Below are 20875 nucleotides of genomic sequence, written 5' to 3' on the forward strand. Positions count from 1 at the left end.
GAGCTTCAGGCTTACTCTTTTTTAGAAAAGTACCTTGCTAAAAGTTACTTTTTCTACGCATTTATCAAATCTCTGACTTCACCAATGAATTGGGCCTTTAATAATTATGAAAAAAGTCTTTGAATGGCTAATACAGACAGTTCCAGGCAATAGTTACCGATTAAAGTGTATAATCTAAACTTGACATTTGCTAGGATCCTGCCACAGCCCCACCAGTGACCACAGCTTTTGAGGGCTATCACTGAAGAAACATGCCAGCTTTCATTTCACATATGTTCCACTTGTAAATATCAGGCACCTTACCTTATGGGAAGGAAGGTGGGCCTAGAGGTGCCTTATTAATATCTAAAAACAGGATTTCCCACTTGTCAAACGAGGTTTTTAGGCTGCTGCAGTCAGGCTACACATTTTAGGCCTGAATCCATGGTTTACAGAAGGATGGCACAATAGGTGCTGGAGTCCACAGGTAGAATTTAACTCCCATTTAACTTCCTGGCCCTTGATGCATTTCAATACAATATACTATGGACCTTTAGGCAAGATACATATGGCAGTCAGAGGTAAGTCAATTTAATATTATTTAAAGGGGGAGGAGTGTTACTTTACTCATGTTTAGAATGGGGAACAGTGAAAAGAGTTCCACGTCCAGTGGAAATAGTGTCCAGAAAAAGGTGAAACGTTAGGGGTAACTATGCACAGACGGCAGTTTTCCTACAGAATTCTGATTAAAGGAAAATGATGTGGCATATCCAGTGGTATTATCTAGACATGTTGCCATTTTCCTAAACTTTGACACAAAATGGATCCCAATGCTTTCAAACTGCATTAGGTTCTTGAGAAGTAAGTCTATACCCATTCTGCAGATCTTATTCAAAATGTTATTCTTCACATAATAATTATTTTGTTTTGTGTGGACATACATAAATTCCAGTTTATTCTTACTGTCATTTCTACCTTAAAATTAAAATTCTGTAAAACATATAGATTGTTCCACCCTGCGGAAATTAGGCCTCCTTCTAAATAATTTCTGTAATAACAGGCATGCCTAGTACAATTAGTACACCCTGGTTATATTTAGGAGATGTTTTGGTTTTTGGGTTTACCATGTGTTTACACTATGGGGCATATAGAGGCCCGTCTTTCGATTATGAAACAGCCCTGAAGAACTGTATAGTAATACATGTCGGGCGCAGAGCCAGCCTGGGGCCAATATACCCATGTTCTCTTGGGTTTTCCAGCAAGGCCTCTGTTCCTTTGCCTGTTCAGTCTTTCTTGGAGCTTCTTGAGTACCTGTGCTCTACGATGAAGCAGAAGAGGCCTAGAGTCGGCTTCTGGGTTATTCCGATTGGAGAGTGAGGCTTGCCAGGATGAGAGATCTGTGGCGCGCCATATGGTACCGGAACATTGTGATCTAAATATCATCTGACAAAAATATTATGATCTAAATAAAGTTTAAAAAATATTGCCCTGTTGGAGTTAATAATAAAATTGCTACACCCAATGATGCAATAGTTTTTGTTAACAATATATAGACCACAACATTTATGTCAGACAATATTTTTGAGACAGATATTCTGACATACAGCTGTGTGCACGTTGTTGAAGCGAGCTGGCGGTGGTGAGCTTGACTGCTCACCTGGATTTCAGCCTGGGGGCAGATCAGATGATGCCATGAGGAGCCAGAGGTCAGGGGCACATAGAAGACACAGAAAAGATGGATTGCTGAGACTGATCCAGAGCCACAGACAAGAGTGAGGGCGCCTTGTGGTAATGTGCCAGCCGAGAGCTATCCAATCAAACCAGCACTGTTTGTCTTGCTGTTTCAGGCTCTTGTGACATAGTTTGTCTTGCCATTAAAGACCTCCCAAGCCTTGTATCCATCCTATGGGTAGGCTACCTGTTCTGCAGTCAACAACCAAAAATGTTAAGAAGTAGAAGTGGGTGTGAGCTTGGCCTAGGGCTGTCTGGCAGTGGGCCAAAGCATTATCAGCATAGCGCTGCAGGCAGTGATATGGTTGTCATATATCTCACCTTCCCTGATCGTGGATTTCTATTAGGGGCATTTGGGAGAGCGCCCAGTGTGGCATTTCCAATTTTCCTGTTGTGTGTAAATGCTAACTTTCTGATTTCACAGAACTGCTTCTGGTCTCCTCTGATTCCACCTGGAGGCTCCTTAAAACATTCTAGTAAAAATGTTTTCTGTGCATTAGGTACCCTTGCCCCTTGTCCACCTGCAAGACGAAGCCCATGAAGACCAATAAACTGGATTAGGTCCAAGCTACTAGCTCATCAAACCACTTGTAGAGCAGACTCTAGGAACTACAGACAAGCTTGCACCAGAGATAATAGGAATACATTCAAGCCTGAGGCAGATTGTTCAAACAAAACCCCATTTTAATCCCCAAAAGGAGATGGTAACCCATAGTCTAATGACAGGCCTTCTGGTACCCCCAACTGAATTATGTGACAAGTTTCTTGCCTTCCTTTCTTTGGGATCAAGACCTTAAAAACACCATCATCGCCCCAATTGTAAAGAAACCTTTGGCAAACTCAGACAATCCTTCAAACTACTAACCTATCTGAAGCTTATCCTTGACACTTGGAACAGTAGTCATGTTTCCACCTGGAAACTAATGACCTTCTCAGTGACTTTCATTCATGGTCATACCCCTCAGGAATAGACTGTCAACACTGCTAAATATCAAGTAGGAGCTACTCTATAAATAGGACAAATCCACGCCCTACGTCTTGATTGTATTGGACCCCTCAGCCACATGCAGCACCATCAACCCCAAGGTGCTGTCTCACTGGGCTGGCATCACATTACAGGGCTGTTTTAGTTTACCTCCTTCCTATGTTTTTTGTTTTTGGTAAAGCACAGCAAAAAACCCTGCGGTAGCCAAACAGTTCCTTGGATCATCTACAAAGAAGATTGAAAATGGAAGCCCTACTGGCTAGTAAATAAACATCTCTGGGAGCGGTATTATCAACTCAAGGACTCCATCAACCCTATACTCTGGTGGAGATTGGATAGAGATTTAGTGGAGAGTTAGTGGAGAATCTGTTAGATGAAGTGGGAGAAACCCATTTTGGGAATCTGACCTGCATGCTCGAGGAATGAAGGAGACTCTAGGCAGGCATGGGAAAGAGTAGCCTAAAGTCTGCTTGGACCAATGGTTTTTTAGCAATCTCCTAACAGTGACAAAGTCAGATTCCATCTGTAGAGACAGTGGTGGACAGCTTCACAGAGGTGACCCTAGCACATGAAAGAACAGTCCTCTGAATTTCTTGGAATAAGTCGGAGGGGTGAACAGTAAGTTAAGACTGGAAAACATTAGACATGTTGTGGGAATTTAGGTGGCAAACTGCTTTGACAGGTGATTTGGAGCACAACCATGCAAGACTTTAAAGGCAGAGATATTTGAAATGTGTTCTTTCCCTTACAGTGAGCCAGTCAGTGGTGGATTGATATGGTTGTATTGTTTCAGGCCCAACAGGAGATGAGCAGGAGGACTCTGGACTCTTCAGAGTTGGGATAGCTATTTGTTATAGAGTTCACTATACTATACACTAGAGTCCACTATTGCTATATTACTACTATTGCAATGGTGAAGCTAAGAAAATGGTTGATAAACAGCTGAAGAATATTTATATTCCCCCAAACATTAGAGGGTACCTTTTCCAAAACATTTAAACACTTTGTCTCAAAGAAAATGCATATCAATGTATTTTTTTTACAAATTAGAGAGGCAGCAAATACTCTTATGTGCATTGACAATCAGCACTAGACATAACTCCTAACTCTTTGTTGTAATTGTAGTTGTTTCTTTATTATGGTTCTCAGACAGCGCACAAACCTGTTTCACCTTACAAAGGCTTTTTCAGGGCAATAAAATTGTATGCATATATCGATGCATATCAAACGGCATCCCCCGTGCAGCAATTCAACCACCACTGTGCAAGGCTCCCCTATTCAGCACTGGATGACAGAACCTGCCAGGTAGTAAGGACCTCTCCTCTCAAACCTTTGGCTTTTTTCCCACTGCACAGGCAGGCGATCACAGCGCATGTGCCCAGTGGCCCCTCCCATATACTTCAAGCCAGTTAGCTCCTGTTAGCATTTCAGGTGGAATTGGGTAATGGGCATTCATTGGTGCATTCAGTGCCTGTGCACTTAGGGGCAGGGATTAGTGAGAGTGGCAAACATAGGGGAAACATGAGGTGGAAGTCGATGTACTTTCAAATTTGAACTTCATTGTCTACCACAGGAGACCCAGTATGACATGATGCAGTTCCATCTATATACCAGGAGACACTCGGTGCAAGCTGCTATGAGTGCATAGTGCAACCTTCTGTCACCTGCACAGTGCCCCCTGCTGCTGCATTATAGTCATTATGAAAGATGTCCATAACAGAAGTCCAGACACAGCCAAAAACCTGGCGCATTACACATACTTCCACAAAACTGGCCCACACACTGACCAGTCAGACCAGCCAATCAGGCACTGGCAAACTACGCTGTAGGCCAGGCAGACCCTAAAGCTTTTACAGACCCCTCCATTACTGAGGACTGCTGGTAGCAGCCCACATCAGCACAGTTAGGTAAGCTGTTACAGACCTTCTTCATCTGATTGGGCTGGTATACCCCCTACTCAGCAGTTTTCCCAGCTGCTGCTGCCTCTTCTAACACTGTTTTCCTTGCTGTGGCAAGTTCTTTTAGGGCTGTCTGTCCATCTGACACAGACTATTTGCCTACACTCATTTTGACTCTCTCACACTTCACTCCAATCAATGCTTCAACTCTACTCAACTCCCTCCATGACTTTTTGACTCTCCTCTTCTTCAGTCTCACAGCACTGCATTTGACTCTACACTAGTAGTGTTTGGGCCATCCTGCTCTTCACTCCTGCAGCACAGTTTAGTGACAACCCAGGCTTCAACACTGTCTTTGACTCTCCTCAGCATCACTGCCACAACACTGTATTTTTTTGACTCTCCTCCTGTGTTCTGTTCTTTGCTCTCCTTCCCACCGGGGACCATTGTGTTTTGATTATCTTCCTCCCGTGTACTGTTGTTTTACTCTCTTCCACTCCCTTCTCCTCCACACCCTCAACACAGTGTTTTTCTTCACCTCCGCGCCACTAGCTCTCAACACTGGTTTTGACACTCTTTCCTTCTCCTGTTATTCATTTGCACTCCCTCACTTGTGGTACTGGCTTTGACACCCTTCTCCCTGCTGCACAGTTTTTTGACTCTCTTTTACCAATGGTACTGTTTTTGCCTCTCTACCAAACATGGTACTGTTTTTGACTCTTCTCCACCCACAATAAAGTTTTCAGACCCCTCCAACCAACGTACAATTTTTTGACTCTCACATGCCCAAAGAATGATTTTTTGACTCTTGGTTTATTCTCCCCCACTAGCAACGCCTGACGTGCATTACCTGATCAGTGCACCAGTACCACAGTGCCAAGATGGACAAGCCAAAGATGACTCCAGGCCATGGCATGTCTCCATTAAGGGGGTCTCGGAAGATATGGAAAGAGTCCGCCCGTGGCGTGTAGCATTTTGGGTCGACTGTTATGGCGCCGTCAGTTACATTTTTGGGAATGGCTTTCATATATGCTTCCACGAAGGCCTCATATCCGCCCACTTTGGCAAATGCTGAAAAATACATCAGAACAAAAGAATGCGTTTTGGTCAGTGGTTTTGGTCAGTGGTTTTGGTTAGTCTGGATGAAACATGAGAATCAACTGTGTAAGTCAGTGTAGAGATACCTATGTGACCCAGCTCAGGGTCCCGGCCCTACCACTTTGACCCAACCCAGGGAACCAGGTCCTGTGACGTACCAGTGTGGGATTCTGACCTCATGCTCCATCTCAGGGTCCAAGCCATGTGGCCAAGGGAGCGAAGGCATTCAGGCCATGAAACCCAGCCCTGGGATCCGGACCAACCACACAGCTGATGGATTCAGACCTTTTCACCCAACCCACTGATTTAAAACATGCGCTCCAGCCCAGGGATGCAGGACCTATGACGCAGCCCAAGAATCCAAGCCGTGTGTTCCTGCCCTGGGTTTCGGGCTCTGTGTTCTAATGCAGGGTGCAGGGCAAGTAACACAGACAAGGGATCTATCCCTTGTAAACTAACTCATAGATTCAGGTCCAACGATAGAGCCCGGGGATGCAGACTGGTGACACCGCCCAGGACCTAAAGCCATTAGCCCACAGATAGAGGCCCTGTAAACCAGTCAAGGACTAGATCCCTGGGATCCAGGTGATGGCCCCCATCCCTGGGATCAAATCCATGAGACCCAGCCTAGAGATCCAAGCCATGCGACCAAGCCCAGGGATCAAGGCCATGAGACCCAGCTCAAGGATCCAGACGTTGTGAACCAACCCTGGGCTTAAGCTATAGGATCCAGCCCAGAGATCAACTTCTGGTCACCAAATACAGGGACACAGCACACAGAACCCAGCCCAGGGGTTCAGGTACTGTGATCCAGCCATGGCTTGTGGTCCTGGGTCTCAGGTCAGGAATCAAGGCCCTGAAATACAACTGAGAGATCCAAGCAATGACGCTACTTAGGGATCGAGACCCTGTGACCCAACCTGGGATTCAAGTAATGTGACTTAATCCAGGACTCCACATGGTGGTGGCTGCTCTTAAACCAATCAATAGAGAATGTTTCCTTTGCACTGCAAACCCTCGAAAGGCACCTTTTATGTTGAATGCAGTAAATTCTGTTGCGGTCGTTCCCTTTTCGAAGTTGACACTAGTACTGATCTCTACACAGTTGTTTGCATGACCTTCCCCTAGGCATTTTCTGCCTCTACTCACCAAATCCCATGAGGATGAAGGATCCCACCAGCATGATGATTGTCTGTAGAGTATCCGTATATATCACCGCTGCAAGTCCCCCTAAAAACGAAAAAAGACAAAGTCATTAGGGGCCATCTTGATCTGACTGATCATCTGAGCCTTCTCCTCAGCCTCCTGCTTCTTTCCACCCCCCCCCCCCCTTCTGGATGCCTTAAATCCCCTACATCCTCAGAATGGCCTCTTCCTCAGGCAGGGTGCAAGCATGCATGGAAAGTGCATACAAATGGAATTACGGCTAGGCACAGAAGAGGAGTGGCCTACGTGGAAATTGGCAACCATTCCCGCAAGCTGGTGTTTTAAAAGACTAGAGAGCCAGAGAGGCTGAGTCGGTCGGCGATCAGGTATAAATACAACTGGTCAAGCACTACTGCCCTTTCAGAGTCAGTCCTCTTGTGATCCTTCAGTGGTGCAGGGGCTATGGAAATGTACTGACCAGACAGTAATGAAGAATAATATCCTATGTTCATTGTTTTGTCTCCATAGCTCCCATGTAAACAATTTATCTGAAAACGAATTCAGTAACCATTTATTTCCACCATGTTACAAAGTAAATCACAAAACACTGGCAAAGTGTGCAACAGTGCAAGGATTTTTATCTCTCTAGGCAAAATAGTATTTTTTGTGCTAGGCCTTTTGTAGTAATTTGGCACTGCCACTAGATGGTGCCCTTGCATTCCAGTAGCACTGACCTGCTCATAAATCACACTGACATAGGTTTTGCACGTTACAGTGCTAACAGGTTTGCTCTCTTTCGGAGCCTGTCCTGAATCACTTGCCTCCTACTTGAATCTTGACCTGCTGCATGCTGTCTCATTCTGGGCACACTATTAAGGGACACATGACAGCTTGGAGGAGCCGATGTGCAGGAACACAACATTCCACCTCAAATTAGAACCTTTGCTTCAGCTAACTGGCAAGATATTGCATCTGAAAACACCAATATATTTCTTTTCTTTATGTTCAAGGCATTCTTTCGTGATGGCGGGGTACGGGTCAATGGGTTTGCAGTTTGATACCCTATTTAATGTTCTACAATGGTTATATGGTCAAAAGTCTTGTCCAGTTTCTAAAGCGTACTTGCTCAATTTAACAAACAAAAAAATATGTGTGACCCAACGAGACAGAAATGTCCCCTCGGGTCAGTAACCACAGGTCAACGTTTGAGTATTTAAGATTACCAATGGCTGTTCAGCACACCCTTGACTGGAAGTTACGTGGCACTCAGATGTTGTCACTTAAAATTCCCCATAGCGGTGATGCTGCCCTGGACTCGTACGCCAAGTGCTGAATACTGCAGTGGTATGAATGCTGTTCCATGATACTCCACCGACCACAAACCTCAGTACGGAGTCATTAGGGGGATCTAGTGTTTCCTCAAAACTGGTTTCAACGTGATCCTTCCTCAAAAATGGTACTCAAGGCCAATATCAACCATATTCTTCTCCTGATAGCCCTTCCAATGCCCCCGCCATCAACAATCTGTGATACTGTTCTGCTCGATTTTCCCGGTCTTCTTGTATTAACAGGTGATTGAATGTGACTTCAGTCTCTTACCATTCAAGCCTAAGGGTTAGAGTAGTGGATGGAGCCTATTTACTAGGCACTTCGACATGATTCTGTGCTCTTCCCCATAGATCAGGGCTTGCACATATAGCCTAGGGGATAGATTCGTTAGTATTAGGGATAACCTGTCCTGTAGTGAGGGTATTTCATAGAGCCGTGCTGAATGCAGGCCTGGTAGGCCTCAAACGGGAGAGACTCCATCTTTCTTTCTGCTCCGGCAGCTTGAGATTCTTCTAGGTCAAATGTGGTGTTTTAGTTATGAGGTGTTATTCGCTTGGAGAGAACCGGTTCAGGCCGGCCCTTATCGAAGGATTGTATTTTTCTTCATGCCGAAGACACTACATCAGGCCGGCCGGCTGGGAACGTGTCCTTGGTACGGGGAGGTACAAGAATTTGGTGGGCGGCAGGTTACGGGCCGGAATTTTCCATGAGGAAATGCACCTCTATATTAGTGAAAGTCTGAGGCAGTTCCATGTTCAGTCCGTAGGCGGCATCTAGCCGTTAGCAGTAAAGCTACTACTTATTCCAGGGAAGACAGACGCCATCTTGAGGGCGGAGAAGAACTGAGAGATAGATGCTTTCCTAACAGAATAACCAGAGAGGAGAGAGTAGCCGATAAGGAAGAGGTCCCAGTGACTCGGAGAAGGGTGATTCCAGGCGAGCCGAGGCACAGACGAGAAGGGAGCCTAGATGACCACTGAGTGCAGGCTACATACTACTAAGGTGATGTCGACCCTTTCTTATTAGAGTGTACAACTTAATCTTTCACTTTTCTTTGCAGGTTATGTGTTATATCGTAATGTTATGTGATTGTATGTGCAATGAGTAATAAAGTATCCAGTTTGTAGTGAACCAACATATGCTGTGTGTTCTTGTATAAGAGGGTAGCCTATTCTTCTAGTCAGCTGCGGCTACATGAACAGATGTTAACCCTGATCAGGTAAGTGGTAACTGAATAAGGGAAAGAGGAGCCCCTCAAACCTGAGAACAGGCTATGCCCGAACTGGCAATCCTTGTGTGATCTGATGAATAGTGAGACTGATTCCCTTTTTGTATGGTATGGTGATCATAGGATGAACTGTCGTATAAGACTGCCGTCTAGGTAGAGAGGTCTGGATTCGTAGGGGATCGCGAGGCCGCCAATTGTGCTGAGACTGCCGTCTGGGTAGAGAGGTCTGGGTTCGTATGGGACCGCGAGGCCGCCACTTGTGATACTGTCGTATGGGCAGAGAGGTCTGGGTTCGTATGGGACCGCGAGGCCGCCACTTGTGATACTGTCGTAAGGGCAGAGAGGTCTGGATTCGTAGGGGATCGCGAGGCCGCCAATTGTGCTGAGACTGCCGTCTGGGTAGAGAGGTCTGGGTTCGTATGGGACCGCGAGGCCGCCACTTGTGATACTGTCGTATGGGCAGAGAGGTCTGGGTTCGTATGGGACCGCGAGGCCGCCACTTGTGATACTGTCGTAAGGGCAGAGAGGTCTGGATTCGTAGGGGATCGCGAGGCCGCCGATTGTGCTGAGACTGCCGTCTGGGTAGAGAGGTCTGGGTTCGTATGGGACCGCGAGGCCGCCACTTGTGATACTGTCTTATGGGCAGAGAGGTCTGGGTTCGTATGGGACCGCGAGGCCGCCACTTGTGATACTGTCGTAAGGGCAGAGAGGTCTGGATTCGTAGGGGATCGCGAGGCCGCCGATTGTGCTGATACTGTCGTATGGGCAGAGAGGTCTGGGTTCGTATGGGACCACGAGGCCGCCACTTCTGATACTGTCGTATGAGCAGAGAGGTCTGGGTTCGTATGGGACCGCGAGGCCGCCACTTGTGATACTGTCGTATGGGCAGAGAGGTCTGGATCCGTATGGGATCGCGAGGCCACCGATTGTGAGATCTTGGTATGCATAGTAGGAATCCCCTGTCCTTAGGTGATAGATATATGTGGTTGTAGGATTGTAAATAGGTTCTAGGGAGGGGTAACGTTCTGGCTGGGTTAGTGAGGCTCTGATGAGCGAGTTCTATCTGATCCGAAAACCCAAGCAGAACATTTGGCGTCATGAACCGTTTACGAAACCTGTGTGCGTTGTGGTTGTATTGTGTTTGTCTTCGGCGTGTGCGTGGTTTTGTTTCTATATTATTTGTATATACCTGCGTGTAGTTTTCTTTTCTCTTTCTTCTTTTTTCTTTTTCTCTTTTTCTTTCTTTTCAAAGATGTTTTCTAGAAAGTTGAAATCTACTTTTAAGTTGCCCGTTGATATTCCCGGCTGGGATTCATCGCCTTATGAAGCCTTAGCCCGTGAGTGGGCTGATTCTACTGGTTTGAGTGAGAATTGGAATTCTTTTTTGGAGCTGGCGGAGCCGGCTAATGTGATTACTTGCTTACAGAAGGCGCCGGTATCCAAGGGTGATGAGCTTCCCGTTTTAGGGCGCAGAGGTTGGATTGTTCTGTCTGCGTACAGGATTCTCCATGAGAGGTTGTTGAAATTGTAGAACTTGCATAAGGATTTGGAAGCGAACTTTGTTGAAATTCAGAATGCTCATACTTTGTTGTGGTGTCAAAATAAGTTGCTTGCTGACAAACTTGAGACGTACCAAACTATTGCCGAGAGAGCGGCTGTGCGAATTGCTCGTTATAAATACAAAAATCGGCGTGGTCGAGTTTTGACGCGGAAGGTGCGTCTGGTCGTGGCGAAAGCTGGACTGGATTGGAATCCTGATGAATGGGATGGTAATATCTGGAACTCGAGTGATTCTCCTTCCTCGGGTGAGGAGTCTGCCAAGCGCAAATCCTCTCGCTCCGGCCGTGCTTGTAAATCTGCTTCTTGCGCCTCTGATGGTGCACCCCGTGATTGCGCTCGTCCTTCGAGCGGGGTCGATGCTTCTTCCACTGATTGTTCCTCTACGTGTACTGGTCGAGCTCCTTGTGATGCTCATCCCGCGGTCTCGGCGCATCCAGTTTTTCGACGGAAGGTGCAGCAGGCTCCCGGTGCTCCGAATGGTATTGCTTTAGACTCTTTGGAGGATTTTACTCAACAAGAAATTAGTGATATTTTGCAGCGATTTCGGCAGCGAGTTGGTGAGCCCTTGCTCACATGGATGGTGCGCCTTTATGAACTGGGCGCTGCTGGCATTATGTTGGATGCTGGCGATTGTTTGAAGTTTTGCTCCTTGAGTTCGGATTCTACTGTACAGGATCATTTTCGTAACTTTAATGGTGGTGGTCAAATTTCTTTGCTTCAATTGGCGACTGAGGGTTGTAATCAAAAATATCCTACTGAGTCTGACTGGCCTGTGAATGACAAACCGTGGTATACTTTGCGCGATGCTGCGCAACGTCTCAAAGAGGAGGTGATGAAAACGGCAATTTTTCTGAATACTGCTGACCGGTTGCTTGATGCTTTCTTGACATCTTCTGTGCGGAATCGTATTATTCGTTCTTCCCCTGTTGCTTATAAGCAGGTCATGATGACTTTATTGATTAATCAGACTGGTAACATGTTATCTGTGGTGCTGGAATCGGTACGCCAACTCGGTGAGTTGGGTGAGTGGTTTAAACCTGAACGACAGTCCCGGCCTGACACTCGTACTCCTGGTGAAAATAAATTTACTAGACGTGATATGTTTCTTGCTCTTCTGGCTGATGGTGTGCGTAAGGAGGACATTGATGGTGATACTACTTCTCGTTTGTGGGAAATGTTTTGCAAACGTGGCTTGGATCGAAAGGAGGGTGCCCGGCGTGTTCGGACAACTGAGTGTGATCGTGGTTTTTCTGACGGTAGCGGTGATGACGACCGCCGTGGGCGCTCTGATCGTCGTGATGATCGCCGTTATGCGCGTGATTTGTCCCCCCGTCGTGAGAGAGACAGGGAGAGAGAGGGGGAAAGAGAGAGAGGGAGAGATGATTATGTTAACAGCAGACGTAGAGATGATAGGGATCAATCCCCTGAGTTGAGAAGGAGAGAGGATCGACACATATTGGCCGATCGAAACCCGCAGTACAATGCAGGGAACAGTAATCCATTTCGTAATGGAGATGGATATGAACAGGAGGTATCGATACCTAGGAACCGTGAGAGTCTTTATCCTGATTTATCCTGGTACACAGAACACAATAAAAAGGACTAGGAAATAGGTCAAGCTCCAGTACACAGATGGGCTCACAGAGATAATAGACCCTATGTAGATATTGATATTTATTGGAGACATCGTAATATCCAAAGGGCCCGAGCATTGGTAGATACAGGAGCGGAGGCCACTCTTATTCATGGAAAATCAAAGAAGTTTAAAGGTCAGCTTTTTACAATTACCGGATTAGGTGGAAAGGAAACTCCCGCAGTTCAAACCTTACTTGAAATGAGAATAGGTAGAATTCCTAGAAAAGAATACTCTGTATTAGTGGTGCCACTCTTAGAATTCATAATTGGAATTGATATTTTGAAAGGAATGACTTTGCACTTAGATGATGGATGTTACCAATTTGGAACTAAACATTATATATCGTCCAGGCCTGTACGGGTTGGTCGTTTAAGAATGCCCCCCATAAAAGTTCCTCAGGCGACAAAAGTGGTTCGTCAGAAGCAGTATCGTATTCCAGGTGGTCATGAAGAGATTAGTACCACTATTCAGGAGTTGGTGGATGCAGGAGTTATAACCCCAGTTACTTCTGCTTGGAATAATCCTGTTTGGCCTGTACGCAAGAGTGATAATTCTTGGCGCATGACTGTTGATTATCGAGAATTGAATAGACACACACCCTCTTTGACTGTTGCAGTACCGGATGTTATTACCCTAATTGAAAGAATCCAGAAACATCCAGGTACATGGTATGCCTCCATTGATATTGCTAATGCTTTCTTTTCGATTCCGATTGCCCCTGAGTGTCAGGAACAATTCAGTTTTACGTGGAACGGGCGTCAGATGACGTTTAGAAGTCTTCCTCAGGGCTATGTGCATAGTCCTACGATATGTCACCAACTGGTGGCAGAGCATCTGGCTGAGGTACCAGTTCATCCACAAATTCAGATATGTCACTATATTGATGATATTTTGATCCAAGGTGAATCACAAGAAGAAGTTCAGACCCAATTGGATAGAGTCATTGAGTGCTTGCGTGAGAAAGGTTGGGAAATCAACCCGGATAAATTACAAGGTCCATCCCAGGCTGTGAAATTTTTGGGTATTAATTGGCATGAAGGGCACCGAGAAGTGATTCCTCAGGTTAAACAGAAAATTCTTGATTTTGCAGTTCCGAGAAATAGGAAAGAAGCCCAAAGCTTCATTGGTTTGTTTGGATTTTGGCGCCAGCATATTCCTCATTTGAGTCAAATATTGGCCCCTTTGTACCAGGTCACTCGTAAAAAGAATGCATTTGAATGGGGTAAACCACAGCAAGATGCGTTCAGTCTGGCAAAAGAAGCAATTCAGCATGCTCTGGATTTATGGCCTGTATGTGATGGTGATGTGGATTTGAATGTGTCTGTACAAGGCCTTTATGCAAATTGGAGTTTGTGGCAGAAACAAGGTAAGAGTAGAGTACCGTTAGGTTTCTGGACCAAAAAGTTACCTGATGCTGGTGAGCGTTATACACCTTTTGAGAAACAGCTACTTGCATGTTATTGGGCTCTGGTGGATACCGAGCAATTGACTTTGGGACATGATATAGTTTTGCGACCTGAAATTCCTATCATGCAGTGGGTTATGAGTTCGCCGAAAACTCACCGAATTGGACACGCTCAAGAGGCGAGTGTGATTAAATGGAAATGGTATATACAAGACAGGGCACGTGTGGGACAAAAAGGAGTTGCATCTTTGCATGAGCAGGTGGCACGGGCGCCATCAACTGAAACTGAGAGTGAATGTTCCGTACCCTTAGTACAGGAGTCTCCTGTTAAGTGGGGTAAACCTTTTGATGATTTGTCTGCAGAGGACAGAAACCATGTCTGGTTTACGGATGGTTCAGCAAGGTTCATAGGGACGAAACGGCATTGGAAGGCAGTGTCCTATAATCCGATCACACAAAAATTGCTGAGTACAACTGGTGAGGGTAAGAGCAGTCAATTTGCTGAACTCTATGCTGTTTATCAAGTTCTGAAACAAGAGTTACCTGGCACATGTCATATTTTTACTGATTCTTGGTCTACTGCCAATGGACTGGCAGTTTGGTTACCGACTTGGCATTCCCATAGTTGGAAAATCCATTCCAAGGAATTGTGGGGAAAAGAATTATGGCAGGAGATTTGGGAAATGCTCCCACAGAGTACTGTTACAATCTTCCATGTGGATGCTCATACCCCGATAGACTCTCTTGACAAATTCTTTCATAATATTGCAGATGAGAAATCTAAAATTGCTGAGGCAGTGGTGGACACGCAAGATTCTGATATTACGGGATTGGCGAAATGGGCCCACCAGAAAGCAGGACACTTTGGAGAGAAAGCCACTAGCAGGTGGGCTGCTGATCGAGGAATTTATATTCCCCTAGATTTAATTAAAAATGTTATTCTACATTGTCCCATTTGTCAGTATATCAGGCAGCGCAAAGTGCCCCAAATTGTTAAAGGTCATTTACATCGCGGGAAATTGCCCGCTCAAATTTGGCAGATTGATTACATTGGTCCACTTCCTATGAGTAGGAATTGTCAATATGTTTGCACCATTGTTGATACATACAGTGGCCTGTTGGTGGCCCTTCCCTGTAAGCAAGCTACCCAATTGAATACTATTAAAACATTGGAATTGATTATGATGTATTATGGTGTGCCATTCCAAATTCAATCTGATAATGCATCCCATTTTCGTGGAAGATTGGTACAGGAATTCTGTGTGGAAAACAATATTGAATGGGTATTTCATATACCATATTATCCACAGGCCTCGGGTCTTGTGGAGAGGTTGAATGGCCTGCTAAAAGACCAACTTCGCAAATTAACAGATGACAAGTATAAGAATTGGCGAGATTTTTTGCCTCAAGCGCTATTGATTTTGAATAACCGTCCTTTTCTAAATGCTGAATCCCCACTTATGCGTTTGTTTCCTCCGAATGTTGATGCTAAACCTAACGAGATCAGAGAGACTGTGATGTACTGGGAGATTACTCCCGGAGCTTTGGCTCCATGCAGAGCGACCCCAGGGTCGGCAGGTTTAGACTTGCATGCCATGGATGACACCATTATAAAAAGTAAAGATCGAGTCATCATTGAGACAGGTGTTGGTGTTCAGATACCACCTGGAAATTTCGGATTAATTGCCCCTAGATCGGGGCTGGCTGTAAAAGGCATTCAGGTGCTTGGAGGAATCATTGATAGTGATTATCAGGGAGAGATTAAGGTGCTCCTGCTGAATAGTAGTGAGGTTGACTTACTGATACATAAAACTGACCGAGTGGCTCAATTGCTAATAATGCCTGTGTTCAGTGGTGAGATGGTAAAAGGCACTGCCCCAACGTTGCTAACTGTACGAGGCCAGAAAGGTTTTGGCTCTACAGATAATCCTGGGGCCAGAGTTTGGGTGCAGTCGCCTAAGAATCCCCCTGAACAAGCAGAGGTCATTGCAACCGGTCAAGATAACACCATTTTAGTTATGAGACCAGGGAAAGATAGCTGGGAAGCAGTCCCGGCTGACAAATGTTATTTACGAGAATGAATAATGCCTGTATTTGATTCTCTTTCAGATCATTCTTTGGACTGTTGCTGCAGGATGTGTCGGCGTCGGACTGTTTTCGGGCTGGTGCGACGAGAGAGGAGGGATCCCATCAACCCGGGATGAGTTGAAAACCCGAGTGTCGCGTTCCTTCGCTGCGTGGGATTCGTCGCCAAACTTTTGGGTTACATTGGCCAAGCAAGTGACGAAGACCCCTCATTTCTGCTTGACACCGATGAGATCGGTAACTGATATATTAGCAACCTGTTTGGTTGCTGTCCCTGCTTCATTGGAGACCCTGACTCATATTTTTAATATAACAAATGCTCGTCCCAATGTTCTTCTGGGCGATTTCGCTGCCCATGAGTATTGCCCCTTGTGTACTGTACTGTCAGACCCGATACCGCCTGTCCAGTCCCAAATAGTTACCTATAATATCAGACAAGGCGATTTATGTTTTTTCCTTACTTGTGATCCTAGTGCGATTTCTGAATGTATGCGTTTAAAATTGAAAGGTGCCACCTCATTCACCGCTCATGAACGAACTTTGTGCTTTCAAAGGACACCGAAAACATGTACTTCTGTTCAGAACAACATGACTTGTAAGAGTATGGTAGTTACCCCCAGTCACTATCGCACGATGTTACTACCTGCCGGATGGCTTTTCTCATGTGGTAATACTTCCTGGCCATATATCCCCGCAAATATTTCTGGAGGCCCTTGTGCCATTACTAGACTGAGCCTACTCATGTTTTCCTCACATCCGAATGCCAACTCTCGTGTGATCCGAGATACAGTGAGGTTACAGGAGGATTGTGACTCATCTTTGCATTTATATTCCAAGTCTGAATACCTTTGCCTGGCTGTTTCAATTGTTGGTGTTCCTGCTTTGGCAGTTTATAATGCCAAATCTATTGGGAAAATGGCCTGCTGGATGGTAAAATCCATCAATAATACTTCTACAATCCTGTCTGACATTCTATTAGACGCCCAGGGTGAACGAAGGGTTATCTTACAAAATCGAGCGGCTCTGATTTTGAGGGTCTTTGTTGTTTTAACCTGTCGGATCATACAAAATCCATTCAGGTTCACATTGACAAATTACATGACTTGACAGAAGAAGTTAGAAAACACATAGACCAGGGCTGGTTTGACTGGCTCTTTAATTGGTTACCTGATTTGCATATGTTACGTCAAATATTAGGAGGTATTCTGATTGCTATCGGCATTTTGATTTCTATCTGTTGCTTTATTCAGTGTATTCCTTCATTACTTCAATTCTGCACACCTGGTACTAGACATAGATCAATTAGTCTTGTTTCATATTATTCTTCCACAGATGTTAGTTCTGTTTAATGAATGTATAATAGACTGAAGTCAAGGGTGAAATGTTCTGCTCGATTTTCCCGGTCTTCTTGTATTAACAGGTGATTGAATGTGACTTCAGTCTCTTACCATTCAAGCCTAAGGGTTAGAGTAGTGGATGGAGCCTATTTACTAGGCACTTCGACATGATTCTGTGCTCTTCCCCATAGATCAGGGCTTGCACATATAGCCTAGGGGATAGATTCGTTAGTATTAGGGATAACCTGTCCTGTAGTGAGGGTATTTCATAGAGCCGTGCTGAATGCAGGCCTGGTAGGCCTCAAACGGGAGAGACTCCATCTTTCTTTCTGCTCCGGCAGCTTGAGATTCTTCTAGGTCAAATGTGGTGTTTTAGTTATGAGGTGTTATTCGCTTGGAGAGAACCGGTTCAGGCCGGCCCTTATCGAAGGATTGTATTTTTCTTCATGCCGAAGACACTACATCAGGCCGGCCGGCTGGGAACGTGTTCTTGGTACGGGGAGGTACAAGAATTTGGTGGGCGGCAGGTTACGGGCCGGAATTTTCCATGAGGAAATGCACCTCTATATTAGTGAAAGTCTGAGGCAGTTACATGTTCAGTCCGTAGGCGGCATCTAGCCGTTAGCAGTAAAGCTACTACTTATTCCAGGGAAGACAGACGCCATCTTGAGGGCGGAGAAGAACTGAGAGATAGATGCTTTCCTAACAGAATAACCAGAGAGGAGAGAGTAGCCGATAAGGAAGAGGTCCCAGTGACTCGGAGAAGGGTGATTCCAGGCGAGCCGAGGCACAGACGAGAAGGGAGCCTAGATGACCACTGAGTGCAGGCTACATACTACTAAGGTGATGTCGACCCTTTCTTATTAGAGTGTACAACTTAATCTTTCACTTTTCTTTGCAGGTTATGTGTTATATCGTAATGTTATGTGATTGTATGTGCAATGAGTAATAAAGTATCCAGTTTGTAGTGAACCAACATATGCTGTGTGTTCTTGTATAAGAGGGTAGCCTATTCTTCTAGTCAGCTGCGGCTACATGAACAGATGTTAACCCTGATCAGGTAAGTGGTAACTGAATAAGGGAAAGAGGAGCCCCTCAAACCTGAGAACAGGCTATGCCCGAACTGGCAATCCTTGTGTGATCTGATGAATAGTGAGACTGATTCCCTTTTTGTATGGTATGGTGATCATAGGATGAACTGTCGTATGAGACTGCCGTCTAGGTAGAGAGGTCTGGATTCGTAGGGGATCGCGAGGCCGCCAATTGTGCTGAGACTGCCGTCTGGGTAGAGAGGTCTGGGTTCGTATGGGACCGCGAGGCCGCCACTTGTGATACTGTCGTATGGGCAGAGAGGTCTGGGTTCGTATGGGACCGCGAGGCCGCCACTTGTGATACTGTCGTAAGGGCAGACAGGTCTGGATTCGTAGGGGATCGCGAGGCCGCCAATTGTGCTGAGACTGCCGTCTGGGTAGAGAGGTCTGGGTTCGTATGGGACCGCGAGGCCGCCACTTGTGATACTGTCGTATGGGCAGAGAGGTCTGGGTTCGTATGGGACCGCGAGGCCGCCACTTGTGATACTGTCGTAAGGGCAGAGAGGTCTGGATTCGTAGGGGATCGCGAGGCCGCCGATTGTGCTGATACTGTCGTATGGGCAGAGAGGTCTGGGTTCGTATGGGACCGCGAGGCCGCCACTTCTGATACTGTCGTATGGGCAGAGAGGTCTGGGTTCGTATGGGACCGTGAGGCCGCCACTTGTGATACTGTCGTATGGGCAGAGAGGTCTGGATCCGTATGGGATCGCGAGGCCACCGATTGTGAGATCTTGGTATGCATAGTAGGAATCCCCTGTCCTTAGGTGATAGATATATGTGGTTGTAGGATTGTAAATAGGTTCTAGGGAGGGGGTAACGTTCTGGCTGGGTTAGTGAGGCTCTGATGAGCGAGTTCTATCTGATCCGAAAACCCAAGCAGAACAGATACTTACCTACAAGCCACTGGATGGGTTTACTCCTGAGTTTAGGAGGAGGGAAGAATTTAAGAAGTTTCATTGGTAACCACATCAGATTTGTCTGTACGCACAAAGGGGACATGTATTCTTCAGAGTCGTCCATCCATGCTGGATTCCTTCTACCCTGATATTTTATTTCAGTAATTTTTTACAGAATTCAGCCATATTTCACCTAACTGAATTCTAGATAGTATTTGTGTAACACTTTATAACCCATGTTCATTCATAGCCGCACTCCAGCCCGATTAATTTTTCCTCTACTATCGCCTTTGCTAATATTAATACAGAGTTTTCCACCCTTATCGTTTAGCAAAGCAGCGTAGCTTCCAACTCAGTTTCCTTCTTTTCTGCTGATGGGTAACGCGCCCACCTCTAATTCAATGCCTCCTCAAGGAGTCTTATCTCATTTCCCCCAGATCCATTATCCCAAATTTAGCCTCAACTACGTCACACTTTTCCAGATATCCCTGTCTCCACACTTAGGGGGAGAGGCTGATGTTGGAATTATTTTAATAATGCATATTTTCCTATGGGGTTCCACTGTGTTCTGTTATATTACTCAGTATTATACAACACATGTATGCCAACTGCTTGGCCTCTTGGCACTTTTCAATGCAGACCATATCCGTCCTTGTGGGTTTGTCCTGCTTGAGTCTTCCATGAGGGGTATCCTTAAGAAAGTTCCCCATATGGTATATTAACATTAAGAGTAGCCTGCCTCCTGCTTTGTCCTTGTACCCTTCCCCATGAGGAGTTACTAGATTAGATATTGTCAAACGAGCCTCCACCATAATATTTTAGGGGTTGACCACACAAAGCATATATATATAGATATATAGAGATATATATAGATGTTTAAATATGGCCCGAAAGCTTTCAGGAATGCACTCACAGCAAATAGAACCAGTTTGGTTTATTTTTTAAAAGTGGGAATTTGTAACAAAATACCACGGTCATCCTTCCATTAGACCTGACGCGTTTCGAGGCTGCCGCCTCTTCGTACGAGGTCGCTTTAGAAAGTCTCGCAAGTGGTTCCAATTAGCATGCTTTTGATCTACCCCTAGTGGGCCTGCATGCTGGGACTTGTGGTCCTTTAGGAATTAGTGTTCACCTTTAGTAGCTACTGCGTGTACTTTCAATTTTAAAAAGGCATTTTTAATAAATTCAATTCACCCACAGTGGGCCCAGGAATTATGTTCAAGTTCTAATTACCATATTTGCTGTGCCGCATATTGCTATATACCGCATATATAGATATATATTACCTACTGGCTGTCGCCAGTAGGTAGTTATAGTTAGCACCTTGTTTCTATTCAAAAAGCATTTTTTCTTTTGCCAATATCTTTGGCACCGGTTGACGAATCTTCGCGAAATCTTCAAAACTTATGGGGCACTACGGTTAGCTCCTGTCTTGAAAGTTTCGGGGTGATTCGTGACGCAGGGCCCGAGA

At 45.5% G+C, this 20875-nt stretch overlaps 1 protein-coding gene across 1 annotated transcript in view; it reads right to left on the reverse strand.

The window, feature by feature from the left end:
• Positions 1-20875, reverse strand: part of SLC5A1 (solute carrier family 5 member 1) — a 279347-nt gene that overhangs the window by 80124 nt on the left and 178348 nt on the right. The window contains exons 7-8 of the mRNA XM_085634551.1: positions 6841-6921; positions 5444-5664 (exon numbers count right to left, since the gene is read on the reverse strand). Coding sequence (XP_085490677.1) covers positions 5444-5664; positions 6841-6921 — 302 coding nt within the window. The remainder of the gene's footprint in view (positions 1-5443; positions 5665-6840; positions 6922-20875) is intronic.

The sequence above is a fragment of the Triturus cristatus genome, chromosome 11 (genome assembly GCF_964204655.1).
Source record: "Triturus cristatus chromosome 11, aTriCri1.1, whole genome shotgun sequence".
NCBI classification, from domain to species: Eukaryota; Metazoa; Chordata; class Amphibia; order Caudata; family Salamandridae; genus Triturus; species Triturus cristatus.